At 42.1% G+C, this 26,124-nt stretch overlaps 1 protein-coding gene across 4 annotated transcripts; it reads left to right on the top strand.

Annotated features, from left to right (window-relative positions):
- Nucleotides 1–407: 407 nt before the first annotated feature.
- Nucleotides 408–25,557, top strand: pde9aa (phosphodiesterase 9aa). Of its 4 annotated transcripts, XM_085435012.1 has the most exons (16): nt 415–469; nt 838–904; nt 2,944–3,014; nt 10,610–10,694; nt 11,788–11,842; nt 12,245–12,319; nt 12,940–13,026; nt 13,176–13,280; nt 13,930–14,012; nt 15,871–16,027; nt 16,903–17,016; nt 17,368–17,472; nt 17,690–17,818; nt 24,853–24,948; nt 25,054–25,115; nt 25,199–25,557. In XM_085435012.1, exons 3-15 carry the CDS (start codon nt 2,993–2,995, stop codon nt 25,099–25,101), a joined length of 1,161 nt encoding a protein of 386 aa, XP_085291138.1. In that variant the 5' UTR covers nt 415–469; nt 838–904; nt 2,944–2,992; the 3' UTR covers nt 25,102–25,115; nt 25,199–25,557. The 4 variants fall into 4 exon arrangements, with proteins under 4 accessions (XP_085291140.1, XP_085291138.1, XP_085291137.1 ...); XM_085435014.1 differs by lacking the exon at nt 25,199–25,557 and having other exon boundaries at nt 408–469; nt 24,853–24,966; nt 25,054–25,116; XM_085435011.1 differs by lacking the exon at nt 415–469 and having other exon boundaries at nt 819–892.
- The last annotated feature ends 567 nt before the right edge of the window (nt 25,558–26,124 follow it).

Genomic DNA, 26,124 nt, shown 5'->3' with positions numbered 1-26,124 from the left:
TGTTGGAATAAACTACTGTTGTGCTCACACATGAGATGTTGATGAAACGTTACAGAAGATCTTTTCATTTAACATCTTTTGTCACCCCTGACATGGCGCGAGCTGTGACTGTCTCCACACGATGATGAAGCAGTGTGTTTGAGTTTTCGCTCACACACACTAAACACTGGGTTCATCTAGACACGCATGCTCCACCATGTTTCAGCTGAGGCGTCTTTCCAATCACTTCAGCTGAAACAGTTTAACTAAGCACACAGAGCAATGCTGTTAACAAGTCTCCTGTCTGCAATGACCTGAGTGGATTTTTTTACAATTTCTTGTAGCACTTAGTTTATTGGCCTGTGGCTTTGAACTTTGCCCACAATGCTGGAGCTTTAAGGCAGTAACAGGACTCTGTTTGTACATCCTGCTTGTTCCCACTGTGCGGTAAGAGGAATCAGAAGTGGCTTGTTAACACATTAAGCTGTCAGTAAGTCTCTGTTGTCTTCAAACACTATGTTAGTCACCAACAGCTAAGCCAAAGGGAAGAGGACACACTTTATTTATCTGTTCTGCCCCTGCCTTTTGTTGCTTGGCCTCTGTGACTGGTTTACACAATCTCTGTGTGTTCGTGTGTTCGTGCCTGTATGACGCAAAGAGAGAGTGTGTATTTATCCTAAATATTCATGCACAGCTCTTCTCGCTGCATTTTGTATTCACAATGAAATATTCTCCCTGAGTGGACTGAAGTTGTTTACACTAAGCCCTCAGTCTGTGTGTGTGTGTGTGTGTGTGGGGGGGGGGCTGGGGTGGGAGGGGGTAGTACGTAACACCGCTCCATGCCTACTCTCTCTTCAGATAAAGAGGAACTCTTTCAGAATGTACTGACGCGAGCAGCAGAGCAGTTTTCAAAGTAAGCAGATAGGTGAGTGCGCATGTTTCAGTCTAAATTTACTGTAAATGGTTTCTTTACACTCTGTTCTAACACCGTCTTTTATATTCCTTCTTTCAATTAGCTTGGCTTGGGGGTTTTGTAGAGCATTGTCCAGAAAACAGAAAACCTTGTATCTCCAAAACCTGAAACAGAATGATGAAAATGTCGGTTTTATAACTGCTGTGGCTTTTCTTTCATGTTCTTCACTTTGTATTAATTCAACGAGGCTATAACCCCACCTCGAGTTAACAGCAGCTGCAACTTGTTAATGTTACTGCTAGTTATCTGTTGTTGTCGTCGTATCTCTTCATCCGTATCTGCCTCTTTGAACTTTCACTTGTTGTTCCACAGATGATTCTGCTGCTTTTGCTCTCATGTCATTTTCAAGCCAATGAAACAGTGTTGTTAGTGCTGTAATTCTGCAGTAGAGCAGAGCTTTGGTGGTTTGTCAAAGTCTGAAGCTGAAATAAAGGATCTTCATGTCTGAAAATAAATTTGCTGTGAGCAGTGAATTTGCACCTGCTGTGTTTTAAGACGAGCAGAAGAATATTTAACATTATTTGACTTACTGTCACATTTTTAATACAATAACATGTTTATGTATCTATGTAGCATTCTGCATGTGCTTCCTTATGACAGATGAGGTATGAAGACGGGCACCTGAAAGAGTTAAAATACAGCGACAGGCCAAAAATGAATAAACAACGGATATGGATTAATGTGAACACGTTCACAAGAATATAAATACTCTTGCTCTTACTAAGACAAAAACTATGTGTAAACATAACTGTTCATTGATCATTAAGCTTCTCCATGAGCTCCCTCGCTCCTTTATGAACTGTCAAGCTGGAGCAGTCATGCCAAATCTTGAAGCACCTTAATCTTTGAAGATATACTTACTGTAGACATTAGAAGTAAATATATGGAGTAGAGCAGTGCAGGAATGTGCAGTTCGGTATCAGTATTTGGACCATGACACAATTATTTGTCCTCATGACACCACAGTGTAATTTCAGGTTGAAAGGGAGACTTTGTCTCAGTGAGGAGACTGTGTGGAGTGGAGAATAGGGGACACAAAAGCAAACAATACAAAGCATGGAAATAAGCTTAATATTAACTGAAAGCGAGCCGTTTTATTACAGGCTGGTTTTAACTGTACAAAACAAGAGCCGAAAGCAAAACTAAACACTACATTAAACTGGGTGAACTAAGGATAAACATAAGAAACCCTGAAAGTGAATATGAAAACATGAACCGTGAAGACTTGGCATAAGTACATGAAATCCTGGAAAACATGGCGTGAGCATAGCAGGATAGCAGACAATCAGTCAAGGAATAAATGCAGACTCAAGGACACACAGGATGTGATCAGGGCAAACACATGTGGAAACAGCTGGGTGGAATGAACATAATGATGCCACAGGGGAAGTAGAACTAAACACAATGAACATGGGACACCAGACCTCTTCAAAATAAAAGAGGAAAGATGAACACATGACACATGACAGTCTAAGACACACAGACTTAACATAACAAACTGACGAGGAATACGCACATTATAAATACACACAGAGGAAAAAGGGAACTGGAGATGAGACATAGACATAAGCACGCACAAACTGAACATGATGGGTGCGGAAACACACACATGATGGATGGAAAGGGACTTGAGGGAAAACATGTAAACAAGAGGAGAAGACGGGAGACAAGGACATAAACACAAGGGCCGAAGACACAAGAGGAATCTAATAGAAAATAAACTATAACTGGGCAAACTAGGCAAAATAGATGAGATAAAGATAACTGCATGAACTTAAACATAAATATCAAAATAGATTAAAAAGCAAAGCGCTGGGTCAAATGAGCCAGGATGGTGGCAGATTTTCACCTTTAATTAGTGACTTTTTTAGAAGCTGTTAATTGTTGATTTGATTTTGATTGTTTGGTTTAGAGTCCCAGATGGTGGCCTTTCCATTTTCATTAACAACTTCTCCATTTCCTATTTCCCACCTACTTCCATGTGTCTGCAGGGCATTCAAAATCAACAAGCTGAAGACTGAGGTCACCAACCGTCTCACAATGTTGGAAAAGAGAGTAGAGCGTAAGTTCGTTCCCACCACTCTACAGTCACATTTACTGTCTTCCGTCATCAGCTGTTAATCTTGGATATAAAAGACACATTTGAAAAAGGAATGCAGTGTTTGATTAGTCATCACTATCCTCGTGACTTATAGCCAACTCACCGAAAAGTCAATGATCATATATGTCACATAGAAAGTGACACATTATGTGTTTATAGCCCCATTTTGGATTTGGGAGACAAACCTCCAACAGGTTCTGCTGAAGGGTTCTTCCTGTTAAAAGGAAGTTGTTCCTTTTCACTGTGCTTGCTTAAAGGGGGTCATATGATTGTTTGGGCTTTCTCTCTATTATTGTTGGTTCTCTGTCTTATAATATAAAGTGTTTTGCAGCACTCTTGTCATTTGGTGCTATATAAATTCAATTGAATGGCCGAGGCACCCAGGATCTCTCTTCTGGACTATACCCCTCCCAGTCCACGAGACAGGCCAAACATCCAGTAACCTCATCACAGAGTAGGCAGGTAGTGGCCAGAGGTCACAGACGGCTGGAACAGACTGGTTTAACCCTCGATACATTGCAAGACTTACAAATGTTCATATTTCTGGGTAATTTGAGATGCATGTGACGGGATTTATGACTGACTGAAACCAGTGAAACTGGGAGACAGTTCCCTTGACTGAGTGCGGAGAGGAATGTGTTTAGCAAATAACGAGACTTTCTGACCTGGAAAATATGTTGGAACAGGAAGACAGTGATGATCGATTTGTTGTCTGTTCTGGGAGGAAGTCCTGACCAGTGTGGTTCCAGTTAATTTTCCACAGACGTCTTCAGCGACAGAGATGAAGTTAAACAAATGGGACACTGAGATCAGCTTCTTGGGATGGGAACAGAGGTAGGCTGGAGCCTATTGCAGCTACTATAGTACAAGAGGCAAGGTACACCCTGAACAGGTCACCAACCTCACACAGGGCTAACACATAGAGAGAGACACACTTTAGAATCACCAGTTAACCTAATCTCACTACCTGCATTTGGACTGTACCCAGAGAAAACAAAACGGGGAGAACATGCCAACGCCACAGAGAAAGGCCCCGGCCAGATGGTGGAGTTGAACTGAGGACCTTCTCGCCCTCTCGGCAGGTGTGGCAGGGCATCTAGCATATCACCTACTTCAGAGGGCAGACCCATGCAGAAGAACTGTCTCATGCCTTGACATCCTGGTCAGGAAACTGTCTGAACTGGGATTCCCCCCTCCCACTTGCTCTTGGTTCTTTAGCAACCTTCCAAACTCAGTCCACACCTTTCCTCTGCTGAGCACTGGCTCCCCACAAAGGTGTATGTTGAGCCTATGGCTCTACAGCCTCTACACCTCTGTCTGCAGACCTGCTTACACCAGCAAGACCATAGGGAAGTTTGCAGGTGATGATGATGACTCTGCCACAGAGACGATGTAATGAATCTGTCTGCATTATGTTGAGTAGACAGTGAACACCACAATGACACAGGAGATGATCCTGGACTTCAGAAGACACAGAGCAGACCACCTTTACCTCTACATAAATGATGACCCTGTGGAGAGACTTCAGGATTTCACATTCCTGGGCACCGTGATCTCTTCCAACCTCTCCTGGACTGTAAACACCTCCTCCATAATCAGGAAGGCACAGCAGTGTCTGCAATACTTCACAGTGCACAGAAGAAATAGCATTTGTAAGAAGACCGTCTAACGCTCCACTCATCCTGCATCTCACCTGTTCAAACTGCAGCCCTCTAGGAGATGCTGCACATTCATCCAAACCAGGACCAGCTTCTTTTGACAAGCCGTCGCGGTACTGAACACACACACACATATATCACCCCAGCACAAGACGAGTGCAATACTTCAGAGCAAACCTTGGACATCTGTATAGTCTGGTAGCCCAACTCCTCCAGGATCACAGAGCAAAACAGTCACCATCTACCGGAACCAAATTCCTTGTATGTGTCTGCACATATACTTGGCCAATAAACACAACTCTGATTCTGACTCTGATTCTTTCTGATTACCAGAAGGTTTGCTGTGTCTTTCAAAGTATTTTTGTTTATGTCTGCCAGCACAGCCTCAAGCAGATATCAAAACATGCCATTATCAGAAAATTTGCTGCATCTTTCCCAGCACAGTCTCAACAGCATGGAGGGAATTCCAGGAGACAGGCAGTTACTCTAGCACAGGAATGTCAAAGTCACTTTACATCACGGGCCAAGAACATGCTTTAGGTCATGGAAGATGAAGGCCCTAACACCGCTGGCTGGCACTCACACTTGACAAACTAAATCCAGTAAAACACCTCTGAGATATTAAATCAAACCATAACTGAGCCTCCACCGTGACAAAAGGCTGTAGACACTTACTATTTTGTAAGTGTACATATTTTATATTCACTTCTTAATCCCTGTTTAAGGCTCCGTCGTTTTTTTTCTCGATGTTTCCACTCCTAAAGAATGACGTCTTCTCAGTCACTCATCCACTGAGACAGGTTCTGATAAATCTATTCATGGATCCACAGGGGCGTAATTTCCAGGGGAGTTAGGGGGGTTGTGACCCCCGCAATAATCAGACCCAACCAATATAGCCCCCCCAATAAAATTATGAATTATCTTGTATAAATAGGCTGTTGGTTTTCTTTACTCATTTCAGTTATTATCAGCAAAATAGTTGCATGTTTAATCATCTGGAAATTTACCCAGATTTATTTATTTATTTATTTAGACAGAGACCTTGACTCCCCCAGTGTTCAGCACACCGTCATGGTTCTGGGTCTTTGTCCCAGAATTTTCAATTTATGTTGTGGTCTCATGATTTGGTTTCTTTTAGGATTTGAGATGATTTATGATCTATTTCTATATCTTGTACTTTGGAGTTTTAGATTGTTCCCTAGTTTTGTTTTCTGTGCTCTTCTGAAGATGATCTTAGTTTCTGTTTTTGTGTAGTCCATCTTAGTCTTGTCTCTGTGATTGTATCCCTTTCTGTCCCCATTGTTGTGTCCCTATGTCCCTGTGCTTTGGTTAGCTAGCACCCTGTCTCTGTGCTCACTGTTTAGTTCTGTCAGGTTAGTATGTTTTAGTCCTGGTGCCAGGGATTATTACTTCCTGTTTTATTTTGATAGGTCCTCTTGTGAGCTATTGTCTCCTTGTCTCATTAGTTAGACTGAGTTCAGCTGTAGTTCCCAGTTGTCTTCACTCTGCCCTCCTCTTGTGTATTGATGACCTCCATTTGCCTCTGTTCTGTCACATCCTTCTTCTTGCTGTGTGCCTTGTGTGTTCCTCCAAGTTCCATGGTTTCCATTAAAGTGTGAAAGTTTTTGGTGTCTATGTTTTGACCTTCATTATTTTGTACTCTATTTTTAACCAGATATGGACTTCTATTTATTTAGAAGCCCACATCTGGTTTGTGGAGAGCAGATTGTTGTGTTTAATGATTATGATTTGAATCACCATTATGAGACTAAACACACAGAGAAATATCAGAACCTAATTGATATGGAGCTGGAAAAGTTGCTCATGAGGCTACACTTTTTACTGAGATTTACACCTCCATTGATGGAGTTGTCATGTCATTCTCTGTTACGAGATTATTAAAGTGTTTACTGTCCCTCTAATATGCTCAGAGAAAAAAAAGAAGAATCTGAAAATGTGCCCCTCCCCAGGCAAGTCATAACACACAGAAGGCATCTGTAACTGAAAGAAAAAAAATAATTGGGCAAGAGAAACGAATCACAGTCCTACCCCTACATTTTGTAGGGGCAGAAAATGGTGACAGAGGCTAGCAGACAGCTGTGAGGAGGAAAAAATGTTAAAAACAACATGGAAGAATGAAAGATGTGGAAGCTTACTCATTGTTCATGTGACACGCTTTGCATTTCCACCTCAGATACTGAACATGGCTTTAATACACTATTGTCCAAGCTCAAAAACAGGCTAGATTTCTCTTACTAACCAAGAAAAAACCCTGAAAACACATGAAGTAAATAAACTACAAGTAACATGACTATAGCATTTTCTATAAAGTAGTCTTTGAAATGTTGCAAAAATATGCTCGTTTCTCACAACTCTTTTGGCGAATGTTGATTAAATACTAATAAAATGTTGATGTTATTACTACACCTACAGTATGTCTATTTACTAAATAAATATTAAGCAGAAACGAGTTTAGCTTATTAATGCGACTCCACAGGACTTGCAGTTTCTCATCTCTCGTCTGTTTCTCAAGGGAATTTCTCCCAAGACAACTGAGCAAAGAAACAATTTGAAATTATTTATTTAGGCACTTTGTTACTGACAGCCTTTTGCAAAAACACATTATTAGCATTAGTTTAAGAGTGCATATTTATGCAACCAGGTTTTTATACGTTTTTCATTTTTATTTTCCCCCTAAAACAGGGGTGTCAAACTCAAATACACAGTGGGCCAAAATTCAAAACTGGAACAAAGTCGCGGGCTAACATTAATATTTATTGAAATATATTTATTCCTCCAGATATAAGAATGAATCTTTTCTTATGGACTCAAACACGTTTTGCTGAAAAACTGAATATGGAACAAGCAAAGCTTAATACTAAACAATATATATATTAGCTGTATAATACCAGTAGGCCAGCTCTAATAGTAATTTGGTATGGCTTCGCGGGCCAAATGTAATTAGGCTGCGGGCCAAATTTGGCCCGCGGGCCAGAGTTTGACACCTATGCCCTAAAAGATTGTTTTGCAAAATGAACTGTTTTCTCAAATGTCATAGCAATTCTCTGGAATTCTGTGGCTAAAAACAGGTTTGACATGAACCTCTTTCTGTATGGAGATTTATCAGATCATGGTGTTGTGTCAAATTATGTAGTTAGATTTTCTGAAATTCAACTTTCTGCAATAGAGGTATAAAACTATAGAAAAGACTTCACCATTAGATTACTGTAATGCTCAGCCTCATTCATGCACATTAGCGTACAGGTAACCGAGCACCTTCAATGCATTTTGTCTGAAGTTGTGTTCCTCTACAGTTAATGATACTGTGATTAGATAAGTTGATGCCCCACTGTGTGTGTGGTCTGCTAACCCACCTTGGGAGGCAGTTAACTTTGTGAGATCATTAGAGTCTATTGAACATTGACCTGTTCAGAGTATAAAAGTGTGTGCTGTCATTTTATACTTACACAACATCCAATGTAAGGTCATGCACCAATGCCATTTCCTCTAGCAAGCTTCTACCATTTTATTAAGTGCAAGCGGGAACTTTGCACTTCTGAGGCTGCCGAATTGTTCACCGTGCTGCTAGACTTAGTTTGACCAGCTTGTCTGATGGCGTCTTGGCAGGCAATACAAAGTTATGCAATATGATCAATGAATGTTGTGATCGTCTTACTTTTCTTATTCTTTTATCTTTTATAATATAGGAGTTTATTGTTAAAGTAATTACCAGCAGGAACATTTATTCTGTCGTTGTTTAGCAATGATTGCAGTGATTCAAGCAAGGCTATAATTATAGGCTATAATCTCCCGATAACAAACGTGCATTTTGTGTTTATTTGTGCTATCTTTGATATTTACATTTGTTTGATAATCTAAACATTTAAGTGCAACAAACATACAAAATAGTAGTAAATCAGGAAATGTAGTTATCACACCTGTTTTATTAACTGTGTGTTAACACTTTATATTAAGGTACCACCATAAAGTTCCACATGACTTATTAGCATAGCATGCAAAAAACACCAAAGAAAAAAACCATAAAAGCATAACTAGAACAGGGTTCAAGATTGCGTGATCCAGTAAGCTTGTAAGCTTTTCAAAAAAAGTACATTTGAAACTTAAAAAGTAAAGTTTAAAAGTAAAGACTGTGTCTGTTTTCTGAATCCAAGATGATCAAAGTGGTAGAAACACATTTTTTCTGTTGTATTGCAAATAAAGCTAAAGTAGTTATTCAGAGCAGCTAATGAAGCTCACTAACTCTGTGATGCATGATTTCTGCACTGTGAGGGCATCTTAGTGATGTAATCATGTGTTCAGAACAAAGTGAAGGTTTTTGCCCGTTTTTGATGCAACAGCAGCAGAACAACTCAGCAGGGCGGACATCAAGAGCATACCATGAATTATGGCTTTAAACACAGCTGTTCAAACCTCATTAAATCCTGACTGTGATGACCTCTCAACATCACACTTTGGCAAAACACAACTCAAGATTTCTCCATGAAAGATATGAGAGTGCATCCTCTGCAAGTGCTCTGTCTCTATTCAATTCAATTCAATTCAATTTTATTTATATAGCGCTAAATCACAACATAAGTCGCCTCAAGGCGCTTCATAGAAAAACCCAACAATCACATGACCCCCTATGAGCAAGCACTTTGGCAACAGTGGGAAGGAAAAACTCCCTTTTAACAGGAAGAAACCTCCGGCAGAACCAGGCTCAGGGAGGGGCGGGGCCATCTGCTGTGATTGGTTGGGGTGAGAGAAGGAAGACAGGATAAAGACATGCTGTGGAAGAGAGACAGAGGTTAACAACAGATATGATTCAATGCAGAGAGGTCTGTTAATACATAGTGAGTGAGAAAGGTGACTGGAAAGGAAAAACTCAATGCATCATGGGAATCCCCCGGCAGCCTATGTCTATTGCAGCATAACTAAGGGAGGATTCAGGGTCACCTGGTCCAGCCCTAACTATATGCTTTAGCAAAAAGGAAAGTTTTAAGCCTAATCTTGAAAGTAGAGATAGTGTCTGTCTCCTGAATCCAAACTGGAAGCTGGTTCCACAGAAGAGGGGCCTGAAAACTGAAGGCTCTGCCTCCCATTCTACTTTTAAATACTCTAGGAACAACAAGTAGGCCTGCAGAGCGAGAGCGAAGTGCTCTAATAGGCTGATATGGTACTACAAGGTCATTGAGATAAGATGGGGCCTGATTATTTAAGACCTTGTATGTGAGGAGCAGGATTTTGAATTCAATTCTGGATTTAACAGGAAGCCAATGAAGGGAAGCCAAAACAGGAGAAATATGCTCTCTCTTTCTAGTCCCTGTCAGGACTCTTGCTGCAGCATTTTGGATCAGCTGAAGGCTTTTCAGGGAGTTTTTACGACTTCCTGATAATAATGAATTACAGTCGTCCAGCCTGGAAGTAATAAATGCATGAACTAGTTTTTCAGCATCACTCTGAGACAGGATATTTCTAACTTTAGAGATGTTGCACAAATGGAAGAACGCAGTCTTACATATTTGTTTAATATGTGCGTTGAAGGACATGTCCTGGTCAAAAATGACTCCAAGGTTCCTCACAGCGTTACTGGAGGCCAAGGTAATGCCATCCAGAGTAAGAATCTGCTTAGATACCATATTTCTAAGATTTTCAGGGCCGAGTACAATAACCTCAGTTTGTTATAAAGAGAGCGATACAGTTATTTCAGAAATGCTCTTCCTTTGCTCGTGCTCCCTCATATGAATAAAGGTCAGTGTAAACTATAGCATAGACTGAGCATGTTGCTGCAATCCTTCATAGCAAGAATGGTCACTGAAGTTAAGTGTTGTACACAATACCTTGCAAATGCTAACTTTACAGGTCTGGCATGGTTTTAACGAATAACTCTGTCTGCAGTGGAGGGGATGAAGGTGATGGAGATTGAGAAGTGTCGCAATGACATCAAGAAGCTCCGTGAGGAGATCGCATCCAGAAACAACAGGTAACAGCAACACAATGAATTCTCTGCTCCTTTGAGATGACACATTAGTATTAGTGTGCTAAGCCCAGTGATGGTGATAGTTAATGCACTATTGGAACAATTAAAAACAATTAATCAGTCATTATAAAATCAGTCAACTACTATTTGTAATTTGTTTGGCTAATTTAACCTTAATAGTAGTACATGTAGCAGCAACAGTTCTTCTTTTAGCTGCTTTCTTCAGAGGTCAACACAGTGGATCATTTTCCTTCTCCCTACCCGATCCCTGGCATCCTCCATGGTCACACCAATCATCTGCATGTCCTCCTTCAGGACAAACCATCCAAACTTGCCTCTTTTGCTTAATATCCAATTTGCTCAACCTGAGCTTGTCATGGTCGGCTGTGTGGCAGGCAGGAGTGGTGGACCCAAAATGCAGGATTCTTAGGAAACGAGGTTTCAACTGAAAATGCAGCTTTATTGCTGGAACAAAACATCAAGATAAAAAAACTCACAAAAGCAAACAAAACTCTAAACTGAGATGCAGGAGGACTGGAAATCATGAACACAGAGCAAGTGAAGGTGAACAGACATTAACGACGCAACGCTGACACAAAGACACACTGGGCTTAAATACACTGAGGGAGTCATCAAGGAATTAGAGACAGAAGGGGGACAGAGCTGGGAGAAATAAGACCTAACGAGACAGGGAGAGCAAAGCTGGAACACTGACATCAGACAGGAACAAGAACCTTCAAAGTAAAACAGGAAACAAAACACACTTTACTAAGACACGGACTAGACAGAGAGAGACAGACTTGACACTGACCAAAGCCTACTAAATAATCATCATAATCAAAACAGTATCACTGATAAATCAAATCATAAATCATAATCTAGAAAAACACCAAAGCATGAAAAACAGAAAGCTGGGTCAACATGACCCAGAACCGTGACAGAGCTGTCCCTCTGACTTAATGTCATGGAGCAGCAACACTAACAGAAATAATTAGGAGTTCATGTAAATGATGAAGGTTATGCTAATAAAATGGTCTTTTGTATTATGATTAATATTACAGACATAAACTGTTGTGATGTTTTTTTTCCTTTTCAGTAATTTTTTGGATGACAACAAGAAGCGGAGTCCTTGCATTCCCTCTGACCCCAAAGTAAGGCTTTTACTCCATTTTATGTCCGTCACACCTCCACAGTGCTCAAATCACAAATCCACAAATGGAGATGAAATTTGTCAAGACAAAATTTAATGTGTCTAATTTTCAGAGATTGGCCACCTTTATTAACACTGATCAGGATAGAGTCGCTGTCTCTTAGTTTGAATGTGTAAAGAGTATAATGAGTGTGGATCGTATTTATGATCCATGCTTACTTACTATGCACCCCAAGCCAGATAGATGTAAACAGGGTTAACTGCAAATCAGCTGCCTGCAGTGCATGCTGTCACAGCAGACCTGTGGAGGCAGTGAACCCACATCACCCACAATATGTGTCTCTCCTCTCTTCTTCTCTTTGTGACTCCTGTGTGTCCTGTTGTCCTTTGTGTGTGTGTCAAGTGCCATCTGTCTAAGGAGACAATGGAAGCTCTTACATCGCCTACGTTTGATGCTTGGCAGTGGGAGCCCAATGAGGTGAGATTAATACATTGATTATTTTATTTATCAATGACGGGTGATTAGCCAGTGAATGTGATTTTAACAGTTTTCTGACTGTTAACTAGTTAGCACTTGTTTTTGAGTCATGGCTTAAAGTAAGAAAGTAGACGGACATTATCACTTAAAGAGAAGTCCACAGAGTTATCACCACCTGACTAGAACTGTGCCTTACTTGGGATGAGCAGTTTAATAAATCTTTCTTGTTCCCATTTTGATTGTGATGTTCCCTATGTTTCCAACAATGTAACCTGCTTTACAGAAGTTTAGTCAGTTATGCTAGGACAGTAAACATCCCTGGATCAGGTCCAAAGCAGAAGATTTTATGGTAAAACTTGAGATCAAAATTCTTTCCTATGCCTGAAAACATAATAATAATAATAATAATAATAATAATAATATATCCAAAACATAAACAAATGCACTTCATTTAAAAAATAATAATAATAATATAAATGACTATATAATTATACATAATTATATATTTATACTTAGTTTTATGTTAAAATTGTTAAAGGACAGTAACATCTGTTGAATTTTAAGAATAAGCCAAAAATAACATCCTATACTCTGCACTAACAAACTCCTTTGCTGTCCAGATGCTGAGCTGTCTGGAACATATGTACCATGACCTGGGCTTGGTCAGAGACTTTAATATAAATCCCATCACACTGAAAAGATGGCTGGTGAGACCTTGACCCCGTACAGTTGGCTCTACCTTTTTTCTATAAAATAAACCTTACCTGAACAGAAAATAAAGAAATAATTTCCAAAAGCTAATATTTATGTTTAGGGAATTTCTGTGATGAAACTGCTGCTTTCTCTCTCACTGTAGCTGTGTATCCATGACAACTACAGGAATAACCCCTACCACAACTTCCGCCACTGTTTCTGTGTCACCCAGATGATGTACAGCATGATCTGCCTCTGCAGCCTTCAGGTAATGTGATTCTCAGAGACTTTACCACGAGTTTTCTTCCGCTGTACCCGTCATGGCCCTTGGGTCGTTGACCCAGGATTTAGAGTTTGGGGATATTTAGGGGTTCTCTGATTTTGTTTATATTTGTTTTATAGCTTTGTATTCTGAAATCTCGACATGTTGTCTTTTTGTTATGGTATTATGGTTATATTGCAGTTATCTAATTCAGTTAAGTTCAGTTGCATTTTATTTTTATAGCGCCAAATCATATGAGCCCCTATGAGTAAGTGCTTTGGTGACGGGGGAAGGAAAAACTTCCTTTTAACAGGAAGAAACCTCTGGCAGAACCAGGCTCAGGGAGGCTGTGGAAGCCAGAGATTAATAATTATTAATTAAACACAGAGTGGTCTGTAAATAGACCCAGCAGCTTAGACCTACTGCAGTGTAACTAACTAACTATATATATATATATATATATATATATATATATATATATATATATATATATATATATATATATGTGTGTGTGTGTGTGTGTGTGTGTGTCAGCCCTCCCTTGCCCTTAAGAATTTTATTTTTGGATTATGTACACCTTTTTCCCCAGTAATAAAGCTTTTTGGTGTTTTACTTTTTTTAAAAAAATAAAACCAATGTTTATATTATGTTTTAGGAGAAGTTTACTCAGATGGAGATTCTGGCTCTCATGACAGCTGCTGTGTGTCATGACCTCGATCATCCTGGATTCAACAACATGTAAGAAAAGACACAGAAATGCAGCAATAGATGGTGCTTCTCTGTGTCATCTGTCTTCTTTTTTGCCCGTTCTATTCTTGATCACATGGAGCAAATACATGCAGACACTGGAGTCATGCCGGTTACACAAACAACAGATCAATTCAATAGGACAAACAGAGGTGCAGTATTAAACTGAGAGGATAAGTCAAAGGGATAGAAATATTAAAAAAAAAAAAAAACTACATCAAAATAGCACAAATAATTGTAGTAACAGGATAGAGGATTAAAAAAAGAATAACAGGTATGTGTACAAACAATTTGTAAAAGACAAGTCTACACACTGATAGAGAGCTGAGAAGGGAATGAGACATCCCATATGGAAAAGAAATAGTAAAAACATATATGATTAACTCATGAAAGTGGCCACTTTCTCATTACTTTCATATATTTTTTTGTAAGTATCCAAAACATACAAGTTTCATTATATAATTTTTCAAGGGATCTTATATGTGTTTTCACTCTTGTATGCTTTTCATACAAGTTTCATACAAGACAGATAAAAACTTTATAAGATTTATATATATCTTTTTCATATGGGATAGGCTGTGTCCCAATTCAGGGTCTGCACGCTTGAAGTACGCGCACTACGTGTACTACGTACGGTGCGTACTATAAGTACGCACCTTAGGGTCCTAAGGCTAGACCCCCTATGCTAAGCAAGCCTACCGCAGACATGAGCGAGACAGATAAATATGAAGGCATGCCGGCTCGACGTCGCCCGGATCAACAAGGTCCGCATCAGGTGTTGAGGAACCAGGGCACCCTGGCGAAAAGTGGGCTACTGGAACAAGAAGGCATCGGTGGGCAAGGGACGAAAACAGGGCGTTGTTGGAATGCAACTACGCAAGTAACCCCGGCGGAAGGGGCTACATGAATAGGATGCGGGACCTATGGATTCTTTGATACCCAACATCCACAATGACGGCGAAACAACCAAGGGCTCAGAGAAGAGCTCGAGAGGATGTGGAGGGTGAAGGTAACGGTGGTCCCCGTGGTAATCGGAGCACTAGGTGCGGTGACTCCCAAGCTAGGCGAGTGGCTCCAGCAGATCCCGGGAACAACATCGGAGATCTCTGTCCAGAAGAGCGCAGTCCTGGGAACAGCTAAGATACTGCAGGACCCTCAAGCTCCCAGGCCTCTGGTAGAGGACCCGAGTTTGAAAGATAAAACCGCCCGCAGGGGCGTGCTGGGTGTTTTCTTTTTCTTTTTTTTTATATAAATATGTGTGTGTGTGTGTGTGTGTGTGTGTGTGTGTGTGTGTGTGTGTGTACAGTTAATGCTGAAAGTACAGACATCACTAATGTCACATAACTTTGCCGACATGTGGCCAACAGCAATGTTTTAATGTTCTTCGTTATTAAACATTCGCACATAAATAAGTGACATCATATTCAGTACTTACTTTTGACAGTTCACTCTTCAGCCGCTCCCGTCTGCCGTATTTTGCCCACACCCACCGCCGCGCTATGAATTGTGGGATATATGGGACCACAAAGCGTGCACCGGACCACGCTTGATATTTGGGGAAATCGACGGCGCATTTGGAGTATGCATTTGAAGTACACTTCGAATTGGAACAGCCGTCGTCGCGTGGCGGTGACGTAATCACACTTAAAATGCGTACTTCAAGCGTGCAGACCCTGAATTGGGACACAGCCATAGAACATGAGACAATTACCTTTCAAACTAAAACAGGAAGTTCTTTGTGTTTTCAATTTTCTATTAACTCAGTCTTCAGTCTCTCTCCTCCTGTCACGTTTGTCCCTGTGCCTCTCACTCCTCTTATTGATCCTCTTTGTCATAATTCCCTCCGCAGGTATCAGATCAACGCTAGAACGGAGATGGCCCTTCGCTACAATGATATTTCTCCTCTGGAGAACCACCACTGTGCTGTGGCCTTCCAGATTTTCTCCCAGCCTGATTGCAACATATTCTTCAACTTTGACCCTGAGGCCTTTAAACAGATACGACAGGTACTTATGTGCAGCTGCAGAAACAGAAGTATTGTTTGGGTTAATACATGCACTACAATGGCAAAAATAATTATATTATTATTTGATGAGACCCTGCACAAAATATTTAACAGGTGCTTCAGGACTCTTTCTGCTTGGGACAGTGATGTACAAGGCCTTCATCTTTGTTCGATCTGGGTTTTATCCCTGCTTCTCTGACCTCATGTCTCTTGAGTCTCTGAAAGTCAAGATAACCTGATATTCTTTCCACTCAACCTTTCAGTGAGAGGGGTAGTTGTAGTTCTCTAGATCTAGATTCCCAGCCACCTGCTAAGGTACTTGTTGATCTTTTACTTCATTCCTTTCAGTACAGTAAATGGGACAGCATGCACTGTCATGGGCTACATTAACCTGGGGAACAGGCCATGTTGGCCTTAAACTCCCATGTAATCCACATCTATCAGTGTTCTTCAGCCATCCTTCTACTTGCTTCTCAGTGCTATGGACATTGTGGCTGTCCCTAGTGGCTGGGGTGACTGTAGCTCAGGGGGTAGTGCAGGTTACTGTATGTGCTAATAAGAAGGGCGGTGGTTTAAATCCTGGCTGCTCCAGTCTGCATGCTAAATATTCTTGAGCAAAATAGTAACCCCAAGTTGTCCTCTGATGCATCTATGAATATGTGTGAATGTTAGATTGTGGTAATATGACATTTACAATTTGCATTTTGTTTTAATTCACATTTTACATCCAACTGTTTCAAAATTAGATTTAAATGACTAATTAAGACTATTTCACACCATGCTCTTTATCTTAAACTACATCTACAGAAAATAGCATAAGACACTGAGTTCTCCGTGTCTATACTGATGATTTATTTCCTTTGTCTTGTTTATCAGGAAACTATCACATTGATCCTGGCCACAGACATGGCACGCCACAGTGAGATCCTAAAAACCTTCAAGCAGAAAGTTGACAACTTTGACTACACAAATAAGGAGCATGTTGCCTGCGTAAGGACACATTTATAAATAAATCTTGGTGCTGTCACCTACAGTTAGGATCAGCTAATCTCAACCAACAAATACATGAATTATAACACATGAATTAAAGATTAATGTGGAAAACTCAGTAACTGGACAGTTAGTAAATAAAGTATCAGTCTTGCAAGGACAGACAGTAAAATGAAAATAATGTGATTGGTAACTCCTGCTTCACTTTGCTGAGCAAACTGGAAGAGAGAGAGAAGATTAGTTCGTTCCCCAGCCTGTCCAATGGAAAAGATTACTGAAAAATGTGCAAATGTACTTAGCTACATCAGCATTCATGGTAGCCTTGACCCTCTGACCCTGTGTTGTTTGCAGCTGAAGATGGTACTTATCAAATGTTGTGACATCTCCAATGAAGTGCGGCCCATGGAGGTGGCTGAGCCTTGGGTCGATTGCCTGCTGGAGGAGTACTTCATGCAGGTAGGTATAGCAGTCAAGGAGCATTTGAATACAAGCAGGCAGCATTCCAAAGTCTGTTTCATTTGTACACAGAAAGTTCTGGTTAGCTGTGATGCTACACAAGGTTAATAAATAACAATGAGACACCTGCAGTCACTTGAAGTCTAGCCTCATTTACTTTAGTAGGAGGACAAAAAAAGTGAGCTGCTTATGGAAAATATGTGTTTGTGCTGCTCAGAGTGACAGGGAGAAGGCTGAGGGACTTCCTGTGGCTCCGTTCATGGACAGAGAAAAGGTCACCAAGTCAACAGCCCAGACTGGCTTCATCAAATTCGTCCTCCTCCCCATGTTTGAGACTGTGATGAAGGTGAGTGGACGGTGACAGTCAAGGACAGACAAAATAAGAGAGGTGTAAGATAGGAGTGGGTCCTTGCTCTCCTTTATAATTCTTCAAATTGGGTAAAGGGTTCAAACTGAAAGGAAACTAGCTGCTGCTTTAGGCTAACTGCTTTCCTATTACACCTGAAGCGAGACGGCTATCTACTTTGAATTCCTGAATTTTCAGTATTACCCTGCTAATTTTAAGAATGTAGCAAACAGAGATACAACAAATATATGTGAAGGTCTACCGTGTTTATTCCTCTGCATATTATTAGAGCTTTTTTATAATTTCATGTTTTGCATTACAATACCACAGAGACACAACAACTGACATATTTAAACTGTACAGTCTGAGGCAGAAATATTTCAGTAGCTAACACATTTATTCAAACTGCATGTCACTGCTGTTGTACATTAAAATCATTTGTGGAAATAGTGTCCTGGACTTTTACAAACAATTCTACAAGTTTAGCAGGTTCATTTGAGAGTGATGATGATAGACCTGAAAAGACTCAGCTTAATGATTCCTCTGCAGAAATGAAGCTCTTGTTCCTGCTGGAAAATGTTAACTGCTAAAAGGAAGATGTTTCAGATGAATCGAAGCAATATGTCCCAGGGGTGTTCTGTTGGATTTTGGTCAGGGGTCCAGTCAATGGTATCAAATCTTTGATCTTTACTGGCCTACCACCAAACCAGTCATGCAGACCGTGTCACCACTGTCACATATGCCCGGGTGAACCTGCCAGTGGCTGACCTGCCAATTCTGGTATTCTATGGCAAAGTGCTGCGCAGTGAGCGCGGAGCCCAGTAGAGGATATCGGACCTTACCTTATGAATTCTGTTTGTGATCGTTTGGTCAGAGACATTCACAGCACTGGCAACGCTAAGCCTGTTCTTCCTTCCACAAGCAAATCCTGTTTAGGCACTAGGGACCTTGTGTTGCCCTGCCCAGCTTTCAGAGAGTAACTACCTGTGCCCTCAATTATTATTATTATTACAGTGGGGCAAAAAAGTATTTAGTCAGCCACCGATTGTGCAAGTTCCCCCACTTAAAATGATGACAGAGGTCAGTAATTTGCACCAGAGGTACACTTCAACTGTGAGAGACAGAATGTGAAAAAAAAATCCATGAATCCACATGGTAGGATTTGTAAAGAATTTATTGGTAAATCAGGGTGGAAAATAAGTATTTGGTCACCTCAAACAAGGAAAATCTCTGGCTCTCACAGACCTGTAACGTCTTCTGTAAGAAGCTTTTCTGTCCCCCACTCGTTACCTGTATGAATGGCACCTGTTTGAACTCATCATCTGTATAAAAGACACCTGTCCACAGCCTCAAACAGTCAGACTCCAAACCCCGCCATGGCCAAGACCAAAGAGCTTTCGAAGGACACCAGGAAAAGTATTGTAGACCTGCACCAGACTGGGAAGAGTGAATCTACAATAGGCAAGCAGCTTGGTGTGAAAAAATCAACTGTGGGAGCAATCATCAGAAAATGGAAGACATACAAGACCACTGATAATCTCCCACGATCTGGGGCTCCACGCAAGATCTCATCCCGTGGGGTCAAAATGATCATGAGAACGGTGAGCAAAGATCCCAGAACCACACGGGGGGACCTGGTGAATGACCTGCAGAGAGCTGGGACCAAAGTAACAAAGGTCACCATCAGTAACACACTACAACGGCAGGGAATCAAATCCCGCAGTGCCAGACGTGTTCCGCTGCTGAAGCCAGTGCATGTCCAGGCCCGTCTGAAGTTTGCCAGAGAGCACATGGATGATACAGCAGAGGATTGGGAGAATGTCATGTGGTCAGATGAAACCAAAGTAGAACTTTTTGGTATAAACTCAACTCGTCGTGTTTGGAGGAAGAAGAATACTGAGTTGCATCCCAAGAACACCATACCTACTGTGAAGCATGGGGGTGGAAACATCATGCTATGGGGCTGTTTTTCTGCCAAGGGGACAGGACGACTGATCCGTGTTAAGGACAGAATGAATGGGGCCATGTATCGTGAGATTTTGAGCCAAAACCTCCTTCCATCAGTGAGAACTTTGAAGATGAAACGAGGCTGGGTCTTCCAACATGACAATGATCCAAAACACAACGCCCGGGCAACAAAGGAGTGGCTCCATAAGAAGCATTTGAAAGTCCTGGAGTGGCCTAGCCAGTCTCCAGACCTCAACCCCATAGAAAATCTGTGGCGGGAGTTGAAAGTCCGTGTTGCTCGGCGACAGCCCCGAATCATCACTGCTCTCGAGAAGATCTGCATGGAGGAATGGGCCAAAATACCAGCTACTGTGTGTGCAAACCTGGTAAAGACCTATAGTAAACGTTTGACCTCTGTTATTGCCAACAAAGGTTATGTTACAAAGTATTGAGTTGTATTTTTGTTATTGACCAAATACTTATTTTCCACCCTGATTTACCAATAAATTCTTTATAAATTCTTTACAAATCCTACCATGATTCATGGAGTTTTTTTTCACATTCTGTCTCTCACAGTTGATGTGTACCTCTGGTGCAAATTACTGACCTCTGTCATCATTTTAAGTGGGGGAACTTGCACAATCGGTGGCTGACTAAATACTTTTTTGCCCCACTGTATGTGAAATCCAACAGGAGTTGGACTACCTCCTGTCCAGCTTTGTGGAGTCTTTTATAAACTGTTTACGATCAGTCTGGAGAGGGTCCCAGTGCTGTGGAAGCTGTTATTGCTTGTTCCTGTACCAAAGATGCCACGCAGCAGGTTTACAGATCTGTGGCGTTAATTTAAGACATCATGCAGACCCTGGATAGGCTGATCCTCGATCAGCTCTGACCTATGGTCAGGCCACATCTGCTTACCAACCCCACCTCGGAGTTCAGAACTCCATTACTTGCTCAATCATGTCTATGCCACTTGGAACAGCAGGTGAGCACTGTGAAGGTCATTTTTTCTTTTGTACTTTTCCAGTGCATTCAACATCATCAGACCAGTCCTCCTGAGTGATAAACTAACAGCCATGCCTGTCTCATGCGCTGGATTATAGATTACCTGGCAGAAAGACCACACTATGTGTCTGACAAGTTGATCAACAACACCGGGGCACCACAAGGGGCCGTCCTCCCCCGTTACCCTATCCCCTGTTCACCCTCTACACCAGGGGTGTCGAACTCCAGGCCTCGAGGGCCGGTGTCCTGCAGGTTTTAGATCTCACCCTGGGTCAGCACACCTGAATCAAATGATTAGTTCATTATCAGGCCTCTGGAGAACTTCAAGACACTTGAGGAGGTAGTTTAGCCATTTAAATCAGCCGTGTTGGATCAAGGACACATCTAAAACCTGCAGGACACCGGCCCTCGAGGACTGGCGTTCAAGACCCCTGCTCTACACCTTGGACTTCAGCCACTGTACAGAGACCTGCCATCTACAAAGATTTTCTGATGTGGTGGATGGATGCATTAGTGGGTTTGGTGAGATGATGCACCAACCTGTGGTGGACTCCTTTGTCATGTGGAGTGAGTGGAATCACTTGCAGTAACAAAGAACAAGGAAATGACTGTGGACTTTAGGAGGATCAGAAAACCAGTGACCCATATTTCAGTTCAGCGGGTCAACACGGTGTGACAGACGTTCCTGCGGTGGAGTGGGTGCTGGGGGCTGCTGCTTTTGGGGGAGGCACAGATGGGGGCTCTGAGCCTAGCGCTAGTCAGGGGAGCTTTGCAGATACCTCCAGGGATGTCTTGGACTGGGCAGGCCTCTCACCAGAAGAACATTGCCAGTGGTTCAGGAGAAGCCAGATGGCAGTGGAAGATTGGCCTTTGGGATGGGGCTACACGACAGCGGAGGCCACACGACTCAGGGGCAAGGTGGCTACGACCTGAGCGACCAAGAGAGAAGCGCAGGTGTTAGGGCAGGTGGTCCTTGAGCAGTTCGTGGAAGGGCTCCCCTGGGAGACAGCACGGTGGCTTTGCTGCCACCAGCCGGAAGAGGAGGACCACCTGGCCATGCAGCCAGAGGAGGCAGAGGGTCACTGGAACTGGTCTCGTCCCACTGGCCGGCTGGCTCCCCAGCCCTGCCCTGGCAGAACCGCCACTGCAGCTACAGCCCACTAACCCCTTTCTCCCCGATCTGCCTCCCCAGGACCTGGCAGCGACAAACACCACGCAGGTCGGCACCGATGCCAAGGCAAGGGTGTTGGGGTTATGGGCGGCAGGGACACCTGTGGTGGGAGTGTGCCCACTGATAGACATGGAGCAGGTGTTCAGCGTCGCAGGGGCTCCAACACCCTCCTCCGGTCCAGGAGGGCCACACAGTGTTCCGGTAAGGTGCCCAGGGGATATATGCCAAGCTTTGGTGGAAATGGGCTTCACAGGCATTGTTGGACGCAGAGTGGGTGGAGGTCAGGTGTGTGCATGGAGACATTCACAAATATCCCCTAGTGGCGCTGGCTGCAGATAAAGTTTCAGGGCAAAACACATAGAGTAAAGGCTTCAGTTCTGGGGACAGATTGGCCGGGGTTTAAGAATCTATTGGGTCAGTGTGTGGGGATGCATCTACAACCTGTCTCACACACTAAAAGAACTGTACAAATTAACTGGCATTAAATCTGTTCGGACCAGTGTCTACCACCCTAGATCGACGGTTTAGTGGAGCGACTGAATAGGACTTTAAGGTCCATGATTCGTAAGTTCATTCACAAGAATGAACACAACTGGGATCACTGGATAGAGCCTCTGTTGTTTGCAGTGCGAGAGGTTCCATGGCATCCATGGGATTTTCTCCCTTTGAGTTACTGTTCGGCAGGAAGCCAGCAGATCCAAGCCCAGCTAAGAATGAAATTCAATTTTGGACCTGAGAGCAAAGCTGCACACTTTGGGGAGGTTATCATGAGAAAAGGTGTGGATATGAACCGAGTCTCACAGGCGGTTTGATACATCAGCATTTATGGTAGCCTCGACCCTCTGACCCTGTGTTGTGTGCAGCTGAAGATGGTACTTATCAAATGTTGTGACATCTCCAATGAAGTGAGGGCCATGGAGGTGGCTGAGCCTTGGGTCGATTGCCTGCTGGCAATAATACAAAGAAAACTGAGAAAACCCTAACAATGATATGATCTCCTGTGAGCAAGTGAATTGGCAACATCATGGCAAGATTCGTCCAGATGCTTGGCTACAAGATGAACAGCCACAAGAAGCAGTATCCTCCATGGAGAAGGAGACTAGAGGCCACACAGAGGGAATGCTGGAGATGGAGATAGAGCAATATTGGAAGAGCACAAGGAAGGAGGCCAGACTTAAAGCCAATTGCACAAGTTGCCATCAAGTGTGGGATTTACCAAAAGAGATGCTTTTTCCCCACTTCTGTTCTGCATAAGTCTGAATCCACTCATTCAAATAGAATGGCTACAGATACCAACTACAGAATGGGATCTGTAGTTGGTATCTGGGATCCTCTTTATATATATAAAAGAGATGGCCGCAACCACCAAATACCTGCAGAGGGTCAGCCAAGTCCTGAAGAGCAGCTGAATGGGAAAAACAAGATCTGGGCAATCAACACCTATGCCCTGCCGGTGATTAGATACCCTGCTGGGATAATAAGCTGGCCAAAGAAGGAGATAGACGGCAATGTATGCTAAGCGAAAGGAAGGAGGCCAACCACCGATGAAACAACGAACATCCATAAGTACATCGGGAAGATGGAAACAACTGACATGTGCTTAGTGAATACCTCAAGCAGCAGAAACCCAAGAAAGAGGAGGAACAAGGAGAGGAACCATCATGGAAGGACAGTATGACCACTGACAGAAGCGACTGACATTGAGAGATCTTACCAAAGATGGACTGAAAGACAGCACAGATAGCACGGGCACTAACCGCGGCAGCACAGGAACAAACTCTGAGCACAAGATTGTGTCTAAAATTTTGAAGTGACCTAACATGAAAAATGTGGACTAAATGAAGCGCTGTGAATACTTCCCAGGTGTTCTGTATGTGCTGTATGTTCTTCCTCAGATGTTACACTAAATTTCTTAGATAAAGTGAGTGTTTTCTGACCAAGCGTCTTGTTCAAACAACAAACAACATTTCCCTCAGATACGATAATGTCTTTTATTTAAACTGATGTTTGGTCTCTGAATTGTAAGTGGAGACCCAACTCCAATAACACTAATCAGAGAAGTGTTTTGATGCATGCTAAATCATCCCAAAACATTGATTCTGTTCATCTAGAATCAACGTTTTCAGTGGGAGAAACATTTCATCACTCATCCAAGTGACTTCTTAAGTCAAAGTTGGTTAAAGTTGGAAACTAGAACCACTGGTGAGGTCAGTTTCTTGATCATAAATATGCAAATTGTCATGACCACTGATCAGTGACCATTGATCAATAACAAACACATTTTCCCTAAACACGGTGTCTCTGTGGCTTTCAAACGCCAAATCACACTGCGCCAGAATCGAGGAATTGTTCACCAGTGGTGCTAGTTTCAGTCATCATGTAAATGTATCCTTTATACCCTTTATAGTCAGAGAAGTTAACACTTGCTCTCTGTGTAAGTGTGCAAGAATGGGAGAACAGGAAGTGGTGCAGAGGTCCAGTAGCAGATGGCCTTAAAGGGAGATTAGCCAAAATAGATTTTTTTTTGGTGATGGTGCAGAACTTTTTGATCACCTATAAGAATGAGTATATAAAGCAGTTTAAACTAGTTCCACCTCAAGCACCTGTTACCGTAAATGTGTGCTTTAGCAGTGACACATCAGCAATAATGATAAAATGGAGGATAATGCATAAACTGTCAAAGCAATAATTATAAATTCCAACCAGGAAGTTCCTGCTAAAATTCCAAAGTGTTACATTTTACAAGTGTAAACCTGTCTGTGCTAAGGATCTAAATGGACTGCTTATTGTTATACACTGTTACACTGTCTCTTGACTTCACACATTTTGACTCTTAGAGTTACATAAACACAAAATAATGAGGCGTTTGCAGCTTTAATACTGACTGCATGTGTGTGTGTGCATCTGTTAGCTGTTCCCACAGATTGAGGAGGTGATGGTAAAGCCACTCAGAGAGTCAAGAGACCGGTACGAAGAGCTCAAACAGACTGATGATGCCGTGAACGAGGTTGGATGATTTTTACAAGTGTGTGTGTTTTTAAATGCGGCTGCATTTAATTTATCCGATTGGTCCTGAGTGTACTTTGTAACTGAGAAAGTGTGTTTCCTTCAGGTGCAGAAAAAGAAAAGTGAGAATTTAACAATGGATGGTGAGAAGTGAAAAGTTCTGAAAAGGTAGGAACCAAACACAAGTGTTTGCTGCAATGTTTCAGTCAGACTATGCATGAACCGCTTTCTTTGTGATCCGTGTGTTTCAGGACCAGTGAGCACAGAGCACAAGTACAGTGGAATAATGAGATGTGTTGTTCCACTGGGAGCTGTAAGACCTTCCATCACCCTGTCCACTCCTCACATGGAGAAGCATGAAGGGTGTTGTCGTTTCCAGTGTGCCACAGGAAGATGATGGCCGATGTTTAAGAGCAGCTTCTTGAGCTGCTACAGGACTTGAGGACCAGAGGGACTCTGAATTGAGTGGTTTTAGCTGAATGCTAGCATTCGAATACCACAGACTACTTCAGTGAACAATATTTAGATATAATTTGTGTATTGTGTTTGTTTTTACATATTTTTATTGGCTTTTGTTATTTTATACAAAAATTAAAAGTATAATCTTAATAGCAAAGTTCTGTCTAGACTGTTTCTTTTATTTTCACACAAAATAGCCAATTATTCGTCATGGAAAGGCAGCAAAAGAGAAGAGGAAAAAAGGAGGGCAAAGATAGACAAGGACAAAATACAAGAGAGGGAGAAGCCAAAAGTTAACGAAATGCAGTGAAATGAAATGCTTCCTAATTCTTCTTGTGATTGCTCCCTCTCACTGGATCATCTGCATCCATCTTACCCTATCCTCCTCTGTCACACCCTCTGCATATCCTCCTTAACTTCATGGGTCATTGTGGCGCCAGTGTGTATGGCATGCCATCTGCTGCATCTTTTGCTCTCCACTTTGTTTTTGTTGTTGTGTGTCAAGCAAAATGTCAAGTGTCTACCGATGTATGATCACCAGACAGTTCTAAAGCTTTTTTCTACCAACTTCCGTGCTCACCTCACTGGAAGCGGCACAGACGTCAGGGTAAGTGAGGTGGGCGGTTAGCTAAAACGCCTGTTTAGCCTGCTGTCCCAAACTTTTCCTGGCCCAAAAGGAATCGGCTCCTCACCTCTTTGCTTTGTTGCGCTCGTTGGA

This window comes from Copadichromis virginalis, linkage group LG16 (assembly GCF_057382275.1).
Source record: "Copadichromis virginalis isolate Kocher_CV1m ecotype Utaka linkage group LG16, C_Virginalis_male_GT1.1, whole genome shotgun sequence".
Taxonomy (NCBI): domain Eukaryota; kingdom Metazoa; phylum Chordata; class Actinopteri; order Cichliformes; family Cichlidae; genus Copadichromis; species Copadichromis virginalis.
The sequence above is the reverse complement of the archived record's forward strand: the minus strand, read 5'-3'. Positions and strand labels throughout refer to the sequence as shown.